Consider the following 17,945-nt stretch of genomic DNA (forward strand, 5'->3'; position numbering starts at 1 on the left):
GGTGGGTTGGGGTGCAAAACAGTGACTGTCCAAAGTCACCCAGCTGGCAGGACTATTAACTCACGGTCTTTTGGTTTCTAGTCTAGTGTTTTAACCACTAGACCAAACTGGTATCTTTGTGTCTTTTTACTCCAAACTACTTTTAATTTGTATATATATATATATAGTAAAGTAAAATATGTTAAAATACATTGATTATGAATCAATGTATTAATGGTATTTTCTACTGATTAAAGAACTACTGTTCAAAGGTTGCAATTTTCAATCCAAATGCAACTGATAGTGAGCCAGCTTTCGAGAAAATTCAGAAAGAGGGCAAAATATTGGAAGAAGATAGGCCAACAATTTAATGTTGGACTTCAGGGCTTAATGATTATGGTCTAGAAAACAGATTTCCGAATATTTGCCAGCAACTATGGTTGGCATATTCAAAAGAAATCTTCTGTATAGCAGACCACAGCTGCCGGCAAAATGTTAAGAAATCTGTTGTTTAGACCATGGTTACTAAACCTGGAAGCCCAAAGTTGTCCAACAGTGAAAGCCTACATTAATAAATTACTAAATATCTATGACTTACCATTCTGAATGTGGTATAAATATGTCTTTGGAATGCTCAACAAAATAACATTCAATACTTACAAGGATCAGGATACATTCGAGAAGCTTGATACATTTTCTGAGGGATGGTTTTTGAATTGTGCTGAAGAACCACAGACGTATTTTATTAATCCTTATGTTCAGGAAAACAAAAAAAGCTCCTAAAAGACCCCCAAGTATTCCAAGAAAGATGGCTGGGAGAAAGGCCAACACGCTCATATCCAGTAAGTTCTTTACCTAAATAGAAAGGAAACAAAATAAAATGTTCTGTAATTTTTGCCAATTATTTGATACATAGCAGCCTCCAGGATAAAAGGTACATGATGAAAACCATTCTGCATATAAAATGAAATTAGGTACATAAAAATAGTTTGTTCTTATAATAGTTTATAGGTCATCACCAAAGTCTTTTTTCCAGAACTTTCATTGTTTCCCATGGTCCTCCTTATCTTGAAGATTAAAATACAAATTCTTATTATGGGATTGTATAATTGATAATATTAGAACTGATTGAAATAACCTATTGGATAAACTCATACATGCTGTTTCAGGTATGACAGTCTCTCCACATCCCCAAGCAGACCTAAGAAGTTTAGAGGGATAGATTTATTGTGGAGAAATAGAAAGCCATAAATAGAAAGAATTTTCCATTTAAAGCAGGGTCCCCAATCCCCAGGCCCTGGCCTACTACCGAACAGTGGCCTTTTCAGAACTGGGCCATGCAAGTGGCTGGCTAGAGCGCACACAGCTCAACTTGCGCAAGCGGCGGGCCAGATGGTATTCATGCAGGTGTGCACCAGCCCATCATTTGCACATGTGCATGCCAGTCCACCACTCATGCAAGGGCTGTGTGCACGCACACGCCAGCCTGTTACTCATGCAGCCCAGTTCCCCTTTCCCCCTCCCCAACCAAGCGACCAATCTACAAAGATTGGGGACCACCAATTTAAAGTATGCCAGAACTTTCCTTTCTAGCTTTATGGTTTAAATTCTGGTTTGCTTCATTCTATCTTTTGAGTAGCTGCTCATTTCCAGTTTTGGATATTCCTACCATCTGTCACTTGTTTACAAAATACCTTTCTCTGGCATGAAAATCAGAGATCTCCACCTCACTGGCTTCCGTTCTATTAGGTTCTTCATTGGCTGGCTAAAATGATGATTCTTTTCCAAGCATAAATTGTTACAAAATTTTCTTTAGTGAGATTTCTGAGATGGCTAGAAGAGAAGTTATAAAGCTATCTTAGTTTAAAGAAAGGCAATCAATATTCTGGCAGGTTTTTTCTTTTCTTTTGTTTTGTTTTTTGGTGAATGGAGAAAGCATGCGAAGGAAGTAAATAAATTAACAGCTGCTTTTCTGTTAGGAATTAATACTTTTATCATGTGCTTAAGAGGACTTATTAAAAATAAAGCTTCACTTAAAAGCACTCTATAACTGCCCAACAGAAAATGGGGAGGCAGGTGTAATCTATATCCTATTCTCCAATGGTTGAGTTGGCTACCCTGCCACAATTCAATATGCACACATAAATTCTTCATTAGATTGCTACATGGTAGTCCACACAGTATTTCCAATTCATTCATTCATTCATTCATCATTTATATATGGCTGCCATCTCATGAAACATGACTCTGGGTGGTGTACAATAAAAGAAACTCCTATAAAACAGTGATATAAAAACAAGTAAAAATATTAAAGTTATAATTAAAGGCAAGGAGAGAGCAACAGGTATTAATTAACAGTAGAGCCACCTTAACATCTCACCATTCCCTTTAGACTCCCAGACCTGATGACATAACCAAATTTTGAGGGACTTATGGAAAATTAATAGGGATGTAGCCAACCTCATTTCAAAGGGGATAATGTTTCATAAAGTGGGCACCATGGCAGAAAAAAATCATCTCCTGGATTCTGCCAGGTGTAGCTCCTTGGCAGATGAGATCCACAACATACCTCTTGTACCAGATATGATGGGATCAGCAGATCTACTTGGGAACAGATACTATATCAAATAACCCAGCCCCATGGCCTAAAGGACTTTAAAGGCAAAAAGGTCCATCTTGAACTGGACCTGGAAGCAAACTAGTAATCAGTGCAGATCATAGAGCAGAAATATAAAGTGTTCTGTTCTAGGGGCACAAATAACTACCCACACTGCCACATTCTGCACAGCTGAAGCTTCTGGATACACCTCAAGCGCAGCCCCAGGTAGAGCACATAGTTAACCAAGAAGATAACTAGAATATTAATAACCACAAGCAGAGCTTCTTGATCTAGGAATGGACGCAATATGCACACAACACAAAACTATGCAGAGGGCCTCCTAGCTGTGACTGCTAGTTGCTCTTTAAGTAGGAGTTGCAAGTGTAGAAGACCCCCCCTCCCAAGTTTGCACCACCTCTGTTTGTGGCAGTGTGATCTCATCCAGCACCAAAGATGTCATAGTTCCAGAAATGGCAGGCCCCAAAACCCAGAACCAGTCATTCTTGCCAGAATTCAGTTGAAGCCTGTTGTTCCCTGTCCAAACCCTCACAGCTTCCAGGCACTGGGATAAGATATCAAAAGCATCACTCAGTTTGCCAACACAGAGATGTATAATTAGGTATCATCAGTGTACTAATGATACTTCAATCCATGGCAATGGATGAGTTCACCCAGTGGTGTCATGTAAATGTTGAACAGGAGCAGAAAAAGCACAGAACGCTGCAGCACGTCACATACTAGGGATCTTTCTCTCTCCCAGTCACATCGACTGATATCAGTCCTGGAGAAAAAAGGAAAACTCAACACAATAATACCCTCGATCTCCCGAGCTGATCCAGAAAGATACCATGATCAGTGGTAGTGAAGGCTGCTAAGAGATCAAGCAAAGCAAGGATAAATGCACAATTTTCATCCCACTCTCACCTGACATTTATCTAAAAATGTGACCAATGCCGTTTCCATCCCGGGCCTGAATGCATACTAAAAGGGATTAAATAATCCAGAGGTCCCAACCAAAATGGTCAGCTAGTCAAGTTAATTCCAGGACATGCGTATTGATGATGGTTCCCAAAATAAATTCAGCAAAGCATATCTCAACTCAGTAGCTTTCAGAAGGGAATGCAAGTTTTTGTTCAGAGCCTAACTTAACTCCCCTAGAACCTGGGATGCAAATTTGCAATTATTTGCTATCTGGTTGGCAATTTTATTTTTATAATGTTTTAACTATAGTCATAAACTACCCCAGATAAAGGAGGATGTTATCAATAAAAGAGTTTGTTTTTAACTGCCCCTCCGAAATATATTGTAGTTAACATTATTTGATTTGGTATCAACTTAATACATACCCAAAATAAAATCCTCTTCTCTGCTTTGAAAAATCCAAATTGACCCCTGTATACGAACCCATAGAGAGAAGAGGATAATAAATCTGAACTGAAAGCAGCCATCAAGCAGCAGAAGAATGTTTGCCAGGCCAATTTGATATCCCAGAAAGAGGCCACCTCTTCTAGTGTAAATAAAAGTCCACCCACAGGAGCATGGAATACAGAGGCAAGTGCTGCTCCTGCACCAGCTGTAACAAAATTCCTTCTGTAACAGAGTTGAGAAAGGAAAAAAAAGTTATTTTTAAAATTTACTCTATAGGATTATATAACATGATAAGACAATTGTGCACTTCATCTTCTACTTATAAAATTAAGTCTCACTCCAAATATTAACCATGGACTTGTGAGGTAAGAAAAGAAAAATGTTAACTCCAAACCCTCTACTTTATGTAGATACATATTATAGTTAGGTTGAGTTGCAATATTTAAGAAGGTTACAGCCAGGGCTTTTTTCTCATAGAATGCCCAGAATGGAGTTCCGGCACCTTTTTTGGATGGAACCTTGTTGGGTAGGCAAGGTGGGTTGTATGATGTGTGTCAGTTCCAGCACTTTTTTTTTTTAGAAAAAAGCACTGGTTTCAGCTAACATGGGGTTATGCGGTAGCTCAATGGTTAAAATGCTGGGCTTGTCAGCTGGAAGTCTGGCAACCCAGGTTTGAGACCCAAGTGTCACACAATGGGGTAAGTTCCCATTCTTGCTGCAGCTCCTACCAGTTTGAAAGCATGCAAATGCAAGTAGATAAATAGGTACCATTTCAGTGGGAAGACAACAGCACTCCATGACATCATGCTGGCCACATGACTACGGAAATGTCTTCGGACAGTGCTGACTCAATGGCCTTGGAACAGAGATGAGCACCGCCCCGCTACAGTTGGCAACGACTAGTGAAGTAAAATCCACAGGGACTCCTTTACTTTAACTTTTACAGCTAACACAAAAACAATTTTGTTCAGAATTGGTTTGTCAAATTGAATCAGATCAAGGCCTTTTGTGAATAAAGGTTCAGAACCCAATGTGTTGGCTATAATGCAGATCAGGTAGAATTAAGTTTCAATTGTTTTAAGTGAACATACAAAGATATTTCTGAAGTCTGCATTATTGGTCATGGACCAAATGTTTTCCATAAGTAACAGCTTAAGAAACACATCCCATATTTCTTTCACAAATTGCTAAAGCAAGTTAAAAGACAAAATGTATTCTGTTTATTTCGGCTGTCAAGTTGTCCTTGAGCCACAGATAACTTGTAATAGCTTTTTGTTTGGAGATACAACAAACAGTATGGTCAAAGGTTTAGATTTTATTTATATATTTTCATAATCCACTGTTTTAAAGCAATAGAATTTGATCCTTCAACCCTTTCCAAAATTTGAGCTTGACATGAACAATAACACTAGCATTTTGTTTAAAATAAAACATTCTGGGTGCACCATGGATTTGCAAATGCCATCATTTTACAAATAAAAGATAAGATTTGAACTCATATTCATATTGCAAGAACTGCTGATTTAATCACATCCAAATATTTTGAAAGTTTGTTACTTCATATAAACTTAGCATTTTATGCAAGCTATATCCATGTAAAATCCTGTATGAATAGAAAATTTTCATATCAACCTGTAGAATAAGCCAGCTACTATGTCAGTTCATGACAGAAGATAATCAAAAATCAACTCTGGAGAGTTATGTTCTGATATTCTTTTATGCATTTGGCTTGGCAATTTTAGCATATTTGTTTGTGCTGTCTGTACTCCAGAAATACTGTGCTCGATAATGTAACATGAATTGATTTCTCTAATCTCTCTAATTTTCTTTTTTCAATTAAAAAAAACACCCTAAGTAGATGTGTTGTTTTCAGATATATTATACAATCATTCTCCAGCCTGGTGCCTCAGAGACTATTCTGGTTGTAAATTGAGGGTACAGATTTGAGGAAGTTCAGGCTGAAAATCTGTATTGCAGCCCACTCTTCCAATGTAATACTGTAGATCTAAAGATATGATAACAAAAACTTAAGATGGTGGTCACAACCAGACAACCAGTCCTGATCCTTTTTTGTGTTTAACACTCATAGGTGTAGTGCTGTGATTGGAGAGTTGTGACCATTATCTTAACTTCTTTGTCAGTCCCCTCCCGCAGCAGATCCTGCTAGATCCAGTTAAAATGATGTTGTTCATGTATTGCATAAACTGCTCACTGCTCTTTTCTGCAGTGGAAATGTGAACATATTGAAGAAAGATGGGTCCCAAATATTCACAGCACATCATTTCAGATTCATAATTATTACAAGCACTGCAACCAACCTCCAAAGATGGGGGACAATAAATCCAACTTTCACTTCTGGAATTTTTTATGTTAAGAAATAAAGAGAAGCAAAGATGGAATTAGAAGAAGATCATATCCGGATGCCATCATTAAATTTTGTGGTGAAGATAGGACAGTGTACTATGTATCTTCACTTAAATGTCATTTATCCCCAAATGAAGTGTTTATGCATTCTGTTACGAATATGTTGTACAACACATTGTCTAGGCTTGGAAGGAACTTTGGAGGTCTTCAAGTCCAAGTCCTTGTCTAATTCAAGAATTTTCATACCATTCCAGAAAAAACAGTTTAAACATACCAGTTTTAAAAAAAAACAGTGATAAAGCACCTACAACTTCAGAAGGTGGGCTGTTCTACTGTTTAAAAGCTCTCACGGTCAGATAGATCCTATGTCTTCTATTTGTGATTTTTTTTTCCTGCCTAAATGAAGAACCTTCTATTTCTCATAACTGAAGAACATTTTGTTGACTGGAGCCCAATGTTCAAGTGTGTCAAGTTCCTTTTGAACATTACGCCAATCTTTTGGGGTTTTAGAAGTCAAATGTATTATTAAATCTAGGTACACAACATCCTCAGCATTTCCTAGGTCCACTACTCACCAGATATTTTCATTCTTATACATTCTATTATCTACACTGAGCTGATCCTTAGAAACATATAGTTGATAAATTCCCATACCTGTCAACTGTATTCCAAAATCTGATGATGGAAGGAAAATAAATTCTAAGAATCTTTGGTCTGAAGTGGCTCAATCCATAACCTATATTTGCCCTAGAAAAAACATTTGCAAATATGACTCTCCTTATTAATTTTTATAAAAATTTAAAAACACAAAATACACATGAGCAAGTTATAGAGTTATTTAGATTTTTCAGATTAATGATCATTCATCCATAATTTAGAAGTGGAATTTACAGTAAAAGTTGCAGCATAACATACTTTTCTTCAGTCACTTTGATTTTTTTCATTCTATTTCTTCCTTGATCACTTATTTCTGAATTTGTCTCCATTAAATATAAATGTTTATTAGGTTATACCACATTCTGTTGGTGTTTGTCATAAAATTTATACTATACTTACGTTAGTAAAACCTAGTTGTTTTTCATTAGAAGGAGCTCCACTTGTGTATGTGTATCTTGTCTTAGTCAACATACTGAAGGAGAAAATTAAGTCCCTGATATTCTACCTTTTATGTAGATTCATGCAGTGGAATATGTTTAATTAATGCAGCAATGCTTTATTTTTCTACTAGTATGCAGTTTTAAAAGCATAAATTATTTACCCCAAATGAATCATAGGACCTTCTGGTCCACAGAAGAATCCAGATGCTACAGCTAGAACACAAGAGCCAAATGTTCCTGCAAAAGTCCTAATATTAAAAATTTGCTGAATAGAAGCTCCATTCAGAAAACCAATGACTTCAGGTAATCCACTTGGGGCACCTGTTGGACAAAAGAACTACAAAAAGAAAGGAAGAATATTACTGTAGTTATCATATTCATAGTTAAATCTAAGTGTTATTGCTCTAATCAGAAGTTTACTTGTTTATTTAATCATAATGCTTGGTCTCAAAGAATCCTGGACGTTATAATATCTTAACAATGCTCTGTCAGAAATAAACTAACTGATGGATTGCATGGATTAGGGAAGTAGATAAGAGTTCTACCAAACTCTCTCTCTTTCTCTCTCTCTCTCTCTCTCTCTCTCTCTCTCTCTCTCTTTCTCTCTCTCTCTTTCTCTCTCTCTCTCTCTCTGTGTGTGTGTGTGTGTGTGTGTGTGTGTGTGTGTGTGTGTAAATTCTAAAGTAGAATTTTGGTAAAATCATGGAACTTTAGAAACTGGCTGAGTGGTAGAAACAACTAACATCCCAAATCACGTTTTCACATAAAATGATACTGTTTTGATCTTGTGATCATGCAGATTTTTGCAGCCCAAATATAATAGCCCTAGTGATCAGCTGTTTAAAAATAGAATGTTGTCCATCATAATGTTCATATTTAAAATGTGCTTTCTAAAGTATGGTAGCGTAAATAGTGAGTTGTCAGTCATTTTTTTCCACTACAAGGGAACATTTCCCATCTTTCACACATTGTTTTAAATTGTTAAGATATTTAACACTTACCACAACTAATCCTGATGATAAAATGATCATCGCAAGTCCAATTCCCAACATGTAAATCCAGGCCATGTGAAAGTTGCCTTTCTGTCCATTTTACAAATACACAATAAGCAATAGAAGAATGTTATAACTCTTATCACATGAATTTGCTGTACATATTCTGTTAATGCATTGTATAACCTCCTAAGATTTATCTAATCTACATACTGTTTGTAATCTACATACTGTCTTTATCATATGAAAAGAATCTCACAATGGATCAGAGGAATGGAAATTGGGTAAATTTTAGCCTGGGGAAAATATACGTTGGAGATCTGATTTCAGCATGAATCCCAATTAAAGAGTATGTTCCTGTAAAGAAGCAGAAGAATCCTGAGTAATTAAGTAACAGGACATCCCATTAAAAATGCTCTACTTCAAAATGAATATTGTTTTATTTGGCACAGAGTGTAGGTTTACCCCAGCTATCAATAATAACAGACATTCGTGTACTTGAACTAAAACTTTGATTTATTAAGAAGTATATGAAGACAGAAAGTCTTCACTTTTGTGTAAACTACATTTTATCCAGAGTTGTTCCAATAATGGGATGGGCAGTATATAAATTAAATAAATAAATAAATTTTAAAGTATGGTGAAGTCTGAAGGGAGGGAGGGAAGGAAAGAGAAAGGAAATTGGCTTATTGCTTAAGAGATTCATTAGCTAACAAAAGGACAGGAAAACTAAATATAGGAATAGTGCATGAAGGCTCTTATTAGTGGCTTGTCATTGGCTCTAGTGGTTAAATACGCTTGTAGGTACAAAGAGATGGTTCAGTCTCAACAATATAAATACAAAGGAATATATAAGCATTCTTCTGGTATCTTAAAAAGTACCACACAAAAGAAATCATAACCTGTGTTTTATCTTCTCAGAATACAAAAACAGGGAATGGTTTTAATTTTCAGAAAGAGGGCTTCAGAAAAAAATAATAATAATGAAGCAATTCAATAGTATTACCGATCACTCTTCCTTTTGCTGGAGATGTCAGATAACAGAGTTTTTAATTTGTAGTCTTGCACTGACCAGACTTTAGAATTGACTACTTAAACTATTTTTCCAACTCTGCTTGAAAGGTTCAATCAACAAACAGTAGTATCGTGCTCAAGAACATCTATAATAATGTTTATTATATGTCCTGAACTCTTGACTTTCATCATTCACTTTCAGACATATTTCTGTTCATAATCAAATCCACATGACAATAGTGAACAGCTACCTCAAAACAGAGGTACAATTGTTGATGTCAACAGCTTATATATTGAGGCTAAGCATATGTTTATTTGTATAACATTCACTGCATTTTTGCCAACGTCTACTGCTATTTTTTATCATTTAATAAAATATGAAGAATTCCTCTCTTCCGCTCAAACGACATATAGCAGTCCCTGTTTCATCTAGTAAGCCATCTCATTGGCCTCCAAGCCCTATAATAAAAATATAATGAAGCAGTGGATTTATATGCACTCACACAAGCAGAAAGCCATCTTAGGTATTTACAGTATGTATTTAGACTTATACATTTATTTTTAAATAAATGCATACTAAATTGGCTATATAGCTTAAGCTAAAAATAGTAGGTTCTAAATGTTATACGTATTACTGCATATGTTTAATATATAGTGTTTATTTATGTTAATATTGAAAAGATACTGACTTAATAATTTGTCCAGTTCCTACAATAATAATCGCTGCATTCCAGACTTTGCAAATTATCTTGTAATACAGCTACATCTATAATTATCATTCCAACTAAACAAATGTTTCTACTGCCAACTTTATACTAATACCCAACTGATTTGATACAGACTGGGTTATATTGAGACCAGACCTTTGGTATCCATTCTGACATAAATCACATTGATTTGAGTATAATTGTGACAATCTCCATCCAACTCATTGATCATTAGTGAGTACTTATAAAATCATCATCACAGAAGCTTTACATCTTTGGCAAAATATTGTTCCACCTTCCATCTTACAACTTTTTAATGTTTTTGTTTGTGTTGGATTGGCTGAAATCAAGATGTCTGGAGTGCCCATCACAAGTAAATTGACTCCCATGCTTTTGCAAAAATGTCGTGATACTGAGGTTAGATTAACTTGTGGCTAACCATCAACAATGCCTCAAAGATGAAATAGTTCAGCAAGCTACCACAAATTTCCTGCTGTAGCCTCAGGCCAGATCTTTTGACTGTAAACTGCAAACATGTGGTACTCTGTAGTAATTCAGGAAGACCAGATACATCTACCACTCACAAATTTAAGTGGTATTTACCTCAGTCTTGGAAACATTTCCATAATCTTCTCAAGTTTCCTTACATATGACTAGTAGAATCAGGGTTTTAACAGAATCCTGATAATGTAAAACACACCAAAAAACTTGTGGACTAAAACCTGTTCTAAGTCTTTGGTACCAAAAAAGCCATTCTTTACAATCTCTTATCATTAACAATTATTCACAGCCCAGGTCTAAAAAACCCTTCCTTGCTCTGTAGATCAGTGGTTCTCAACCTGTGGGTCGGGACCCCATTTGGGATCGAACGACCATTTCACGGGGGTCGCCAAACAAGGCTGTCTGCCATTTTTTCCCCTTTTCTTTGGCCACACCCCTGGCACCCGGTGATGTATAAGTGGTTGGGGGTCACCACAACATGGGGAACTGTATTATGGGGTCACGGCATTAGAAAGGTTGAGAACCACTGCTATAGATGCTTTATTGCTACATTGTGCATCATATTTTAATATTCATATTGAGTGATATCTTTGCATGCATCCTGTGTTTTGGATGCAAGTAATCTGGTCCCTGTGACCATCCCTGTCCGCACTCATGATGCACTGCTAATACCCATGATTTTTGTTATTTGTCTTTGATCAGAAGTTTGCTAATCACCATGTCTATCGTGATCCAGAATATTAGTGGATTCAATATAAGTCCCAAAGACAGGCCCCGGAATTAAGAACAGCACTTCCTATATTAACAGTATTCAAAGCAGTCAGCTTTGAAATGCTCCTAGACATTTTCCCCTACAAAAGAAAGGAAGGTATTGAGACCCAGCTTTGTTTAGTGATTAAGGCACCAGACTAGTAATCAGAAGATTGTGACTTCTAGTCTCACCTTAAGCATGAAAGGTGGCTGGGCAACTTTGGACCAATTGCTCTTTCTCAAACCTACAATGTCAGGCTCAGTTGACATGCTGGTCAATCAATTCCAACTGCAACCAATGGATCAATACTCAGTTAATCATGGGGTGGGGGAAGCTGACCCTGCATTTGTAAGAAAACATTAAGAAGAAGAAAAAAGAAAGGTATTGCCCATATTGACACTGACTGTTTAGTGGTAGAAAGCTAAGAAGGAATTGTGATGACTTTAAACTGCAAAAGATGGAAGCAAAGAATCTAAGACCAAACAGGACCATGATAAAAACTCACTGTAGGTATCTTTATATCCAAGAAGAAATGAGTAGCATTTAAAAGCAAAGAGTGTTAGAAGAGTTGCATAATTATTTGTTTGTTTGTTTGTTTGTTTGTTAAATTTATAGGCCATCCAACATCCAGCAGTTCTGGACAGTTTGAAATGTACTTTTGAAATGCACTGTTTTAAACACCCTTTTTATGCTGGAGTTCCAGAATGACAAAATATTAAATTGCCATTGACAATAGTTTTATATCTCAGCTATATTTCACAGACTATTTATATTCAGAGTTTTCATTTATCAAAGTAAAAGCAGACGTTTACTTGTACTACACACCTGATTTTTTTAAAGAATCTTCTGCATTGTTAGCAATAAATCAATACTTATGTATTCACTGAATTTTGCAGTTCTTACACAGAAAGTATAGCTTTCTCAGTGCTTTAAAAACCTGCTTTTTTAAGGACAAATTTTAAGAGTAGATACTACAGCATCAGAGAATATGTACACAGCAATAAATGCCTTATTGTTCATGTAGTTTTAGACATTAGCTATTACTTCTAAAGTTATCCTACCCAAAAAGAAGACATGCTTATTTTTTACAGTGCTCTACTTTGCACTTTTAGAATCTCAGAGTTCAAAAGTTTGGATCAAACAACAAAGAAAATGTGTGGAAAGCTACCAGAAGAACTATATCAGAGAAGTGAAAATAAAATGGAAAAGGAAATGAGATAGGCATCACATGTATGTATTAATCCAATTTTTTCATAATCTGCCTTGTGGTATGGATAATATACTGCAGATTTCACTGAAACAAGCACATAATAAGAATGAATCACTAGAACTGTCTATTCTAATACTTTAGGAATGAAACACACAAAAAAGTGATAGAATAATATAAAAAGAAGGCTTAGGTCCAAGGTCAGGCAATATTCTGGATACATTGAGGACCATGACTCCATCTTCCTTAAAGGCCCTAGTCAGTCATGACCAGTGAGCATTTTGATTGGGAATAAAGGGAGTTGTAGTTCAGGTTGGGCAAGGATATGATAAACTACTGAGAAAAAACTATTCTGCAAAGCCTGATACTCTATTGAAGAGTCAAAGGGGCTTGTCTCTGAAAGCTCCATTCAATTACTGGATTCAGTGAGGTGATGCATTTTATAAGGAGGCAAGGTAAATAGAGCGACATGGTTGTAAGGTAATTTGTATGAAAATTGGAAGTGTGGCAGTTAAAAACCTAGCAGGGTAATGGAAGAAAATATTGGTCATGTTTGCCCTCAGTCTCAGGGCACCAGTAGGACAAAAACAGCACCTTCTTCCTGCAACAGAAGTAAGCCCTATCATGTTTTTGATTATGGCCAAATTCAATGGCACAAAGACAAATGCCTTTTGTTTCTTCTGGCTGCTGCTCTTATAGATATTGGTTAAAACTTTCATTTGCTTTCAATTTCATAGTGATGTTTTTAACTTCTGCCAGGTTAAAATAAAGACCAGATGTGCTGAACTACTTATTCATCAGGCTTTCTCTGCTGACAACTGTGTCCTTGTTGTCAACACATTCAATATTATGCAGATTTCTTATAGGCTGCTCTATTTCAAGCATTTATCACTTCCCTTGATCTGACTCTCAATATAAATAAAAGAAAACCTTAAACCGAAGAATGCTACTATATATAGGCAGCAACAGGTCTCCATGGCTATCTGACATTTTTCAATTAGATAATATTTTTTCCCAAAATAGACAAAAAAGCATAATTTGCTTTATTAGATTAAATTAACAAGTTTTAAGAAAAATGGGAAGAATTACTAAATAGGGCCTGGTATGTTGCATAGTGTTGGCTTTAATCAATGTAGGGAAGAAAGAACTCCAACTGGATAATTGGACCTAAGTTCTTCTATTCATCTTAGCAGGTTTCTAAGGCATATTAGGTGCCATTGACCCACTGTGTGGGATAGGGGGAAGGTGTCAAAAAACTGTAAATGCATGATCAATGCTCCAACTCTCTTTTCATCACATAATTATATCTATTTTAACTTTCTTAGTACCCCCTTACAGAACCTCTGCCCCCATATTAGCTTTTTTCCCAATACATTTTGTGTGTGTACATGGGTGTTACTTCATTACCTTTTGTCTATGGAGATTCTCAGTCATCCAAGTTATGGTTAACTATGACCTGGATGATTCAGAGTCTCCATAGACATTCATTACCTTTTGCTTGCCATCTAGTGTTATCCAGATTTATATGGCCCAGATATAGTTGCATGCAAACAATGATTCATATGGCTGCTTCTAAAACTGTCCTTGCCTCAAATGGGCATAGTCAGAAACAAACAAGTCACCTTATGGATTTCAAATGCAAACATGCAAATTATCATAATTAATTGTGGCTTATTTGGAAATCACAGGCTATTACCAAGCTTTTCACCAGAGACAAATTTCTTGTGTCTAATCACACTTGGCCAACAAAGTATTCTATTCTATTCTAAACTGACATTTATCATTAATTGTCCTCATTGGGGGGCTGAAAAACTCACCTAGTATTAAGTAAACAGGAAAATGACCTCACTGCATTGCTATACAAGCAAAGTGGACAAAGATCTTTTTATAAAAATGGGCAATCTTGTGAAGAGAAAGTATGAAGTATGCAGTGATTGAAACTATACATCTTACCAAGCCATGGTTTGCTTAAGCATGTTGATTGGTGAGTCATATTTGGCTGGATTTACAAAACATGTAAAGCATAAACTTCATTTATGGGTTATAGTAGCTGGGGCAACATAATATACTAAGCAAAATAAAGCAAACTTTTATCTTGATGTCACCCAGCCCACAATTTAAAATCCCGAGGCAACTGTAATCAATACTTGAGCAGGGAGAAAGGTAATGAATGTAGCATAATCCTAATATCAGACAAGAACATTTCAGTTGAGTTTAACTTTGTAATAAAAGCTATATTGTATAATTTTCTTTTACCTGAAGATAGTCTTCCACCAGGCCCCATTTTAATTTGATGAGGTAATCAATTATTTGGTGAGTCAGGAAACCCAGAATTCCGATTGCTGTTCCAATCGTCCCCATCACCAACCATCGATCCCAATCCATTCTTAAAAAAAATGGGGAAGAGAAAGCAATTCCATATCAGTGGCAAAAAATATCATGGAGTTAATTAGTGGCTTTGGGGCAAAAGCTCCATAAAAGTTAACTAGTTAATGCTTAGGATGATGGAATCTAGATTTTAAAACTGATTCAGTGACTAATCCTGAAAAGCCAGAGACATGTAGGAAAACCTTCACTAAGAAAACAATGACTTTGTTTGATTCTACTCTGTTTTATTCCCTTTTTGCAGCACAACAATCCTACAGTCTAAATAATATGTGTGGCATATTGTAAGTCACTCTAACTATTAACCCTGAGGAAATTTCAACTTCTTTAAGAAAAAAAAATTAACAAAAGCAAACTGGTTTAAAATCATTATGTATTCTAATGAGAACTTTTGAGATGTACAACCATTTGCTTTTGAGGTATATTAATTATGGGTAACATTTAGCTTATATTGTTTTATATATATATATATATACATTTGAACTAAATATACACTGATGTAATAGCTTATTCTTAATTGCTGAAATATGAAAATAGTTCGCCAAATCCAGCCTCATTTTCACCATCATCCCCAGTTCAGAAACATTTCAAGAATCTTAGCAAGTTCAGTCCCAGTTTTCCTTAAGGAACAAGAATAGAAGTCCATCAGCACCACTGGACAAAGAATATATCTTTCCTTACAATCTGTTTTAGATGTTTTAAACTGCAGTTCTTCAATAAAACCTGCAAAGAATTATTGTAGATAAGTTCAAAACACAATTCTTTCCATTGTTTTACCACACTCCTATTTTTAAATTGCATATACTGTTATTGTTATTCTGTGAATTACTTGACTACTTTTAGCAGGAAAAATGACATAGAAATAAGCATTTTTCTAAAATGCCACAACACAAAATGGCATTTAAAACTTTCCTCATCCCTACTTATAGCACTTGCTCCCTTATCTTAATTGCTAGGCATATTGTTTGGTTCTTCTAATGAAAGAGTATGGATTTCTCAACTATGGATGTGATTTTTTTTTTCCTAACATGATTTGTCTTCCCATCTTTTGTTTTATTCAGTTCATCTCCTGTCTGATCAGCATGCACTTTTCACTGTCATCAACAGATGGCACTGGAGTACTTTATAATCCTTGTGTAGAGAAAAAAGCTATAATGGGAGGTATTTTCAAACTAGGAAAGATTTAGTGTCTCAAATGAGATAAGATTCCTCCGGTGCTGTGCTCTATTTGCTTGTGGGAGATAATTGATCCTGTAGTTTCCCCCATATATATTCTCTATAGCTAGTCCTCAACTTACAACCACAATTAGGATCAGAATTTCTGTCATAAGTCATTGTAGTCGTAAGTCACCAAGATTTGATGATAACATTTACAGTGTATTAAGCAAATCACTGTGGTCATTAGGCAAATCATCTGGTCATTAAGTGAACCCAGCTTCCCCAGTGAGTGTTTTTTAATTGGCAACAAAGATTCCAAATCATGTGACCACAGGACACTGCAACCAGTTGTGATCTGGTTGCCAAGTGCCAAAATTGCAATCATATGACTGCAAGAGTAATATAATGGTCATAAGTGCAAATACAGGTCACAACTCACTTTTTTTCTGAAACTGCTGTAACTTTGAATCATGGTTAAATGGTTCATTAAATTATTAAACTTGGGTCCCTTTAATTCTAGCACAACCCTTTAATCTCTATAGCACATTTGAATGTTCATTTGCAAGGTATTCACTAGATTAGAGATCTTAGTTTGCATAGAATAGTGTAATCATATTTGGGCTTTGTGCTTGCAGTTAAAGGGCAAAAATGTGCCAGAAAGTGGCTCATTCTGTTCAGATTCTTAGAGAAGAATAACGCCTATGGCATGAATATGACTAAGGTACTTAATTCTACCCTTCTCTTACTAAAACCATTATTTGAAAGCATCAGCTGACCAAACCATGCTTCACAGGAACAATGAAAAGTGTATGAGCTATAATGGCATTACATTGTGATGTAATAGGAGTGTGTACAAAAAGAACCAGAATGTATGACATGAAAGAAAAAAAATGATTCTTCTTACAAAACTAAGAGAAAAGAGAAAGCTACCAAAAAATTAACAATGGCCTGATCCTGTTTAGTGAAGGTATAGGTTTAATTATGAATAAGTGATGAAATATGTCAAAAATATTAATTGCTATTATATACTGTAGGTTGGTATACTTATAAAAGTAGGGATGCATAGACTGACAATATTTATGATAGCTTTAGGAAAGAGTAAGAGAAGGTCCAAAATGCAGCAGCCCTCATTTTCAACTTGGTATATCCATATAGCATATCTGCAAGACTGTATGGAGAATACAGCCTTGCAGATATGCAATATGGATATATATTTATCTATCCAGTGAGATCCAGTAGGTGAGAACCCAATCCCTAAGAAATCTTATCAGAAATGTTTAGTGTAAACTTCACGGTAGGAGTTCCTATCCTATGGAATACCTCATCCAGAAGACAGTAAAATCCTGGCTCTTCTGGATAGCCTTGAGAATAGCTGAGATGGCTACATGGCTCCTGATGTTGTTATGCCAGAAAATTGTGCATTATTATGTTCTTACTCACATTATAATTTAACCAAGCTACTGTTCAGATTTGGTTTGGACCGCAATGGTATATAAAATCTAGAAAATAAATCTTACTGGCTGACAATTAGATTCACTGAAGCTCAATGCAGCTGGAGAGGACCAGACTGAGAAAGGCAATATGCATATTCAGAAAACTACCTCTAATTGTTGTGGAGAAAATTGACTATATAATGCAGGGGTATCAAACTTGCCACATCATGTGACATGTCACAACATATTGTGACTTTTTCTCCATTGCACGGTTTCAGCATGATGCATCTGGCCCGTGGGCTGGCAGTTTGACACCCCTGATATAATGTCTTTTCAAGAGAAGCAAACTTAAATTTAATCAAAAATCTCACCAGTGTACTCTAAATAATC

General features: G+C 35.9%; 1 protein-coding gene across 2 annotated transcripts in view; it reads right to left on the minus strand.

Annotated features, from left to right (window-relative positions):
• LOC120303772 (chloride channel protein C-like) overlaps positions 1-17,945 on the minus strand; it is an 80,464-nt gene that overhangs the window by 55,587 nt on the left and 6,932 nt on the right. For both annotated transcript variants that reach the window (XM_039333542.1, XM_039333541.1), the window contains exons 2-7: positions 14,836-14,965; positions 8,409-8,489; positions 7,569-7,744; positions 6,965-7,057; positions 3,925-4,168; positions 640-834 (exon numbers count right to left, since the gene is read on the minus strand). In XM_039333542.1, the coding sequence (XP_039189476.1) occupies positions 640-834; positions 3,925-4,168; positions 6,965-7,057; positions 7,569-7,744; positions 8,409-8,489; positions 14,836-14,965 (919 nt within the window). The remainder of the gene's footprint in view (positions 1-639; positions 835-3,924; positions 4,169-6,964; positions 7,058-7,568; positions 7,745-8,408; positions 8,490-14,835; positions 14,966-17,945) is intronic.

The sequence above is a fragment of the Crotalus tigris genome, unplaced genomic scaffold, assembly GCF_016545835.1.
Source record: "Crotalus tigris isolate CLP2741 ecotype Arizona unplaced genomic scaffold, ASM1654583v1 scf7180000024506.7606697, whole genome shotgun sequence".
Taxonomy (NCBI): domain Eukaryota; kingdom Metazoa; phylum Chordata; class Lepidosauria; order Squamata; family Viperidae; genus Crotalus; species Crotalus tigris.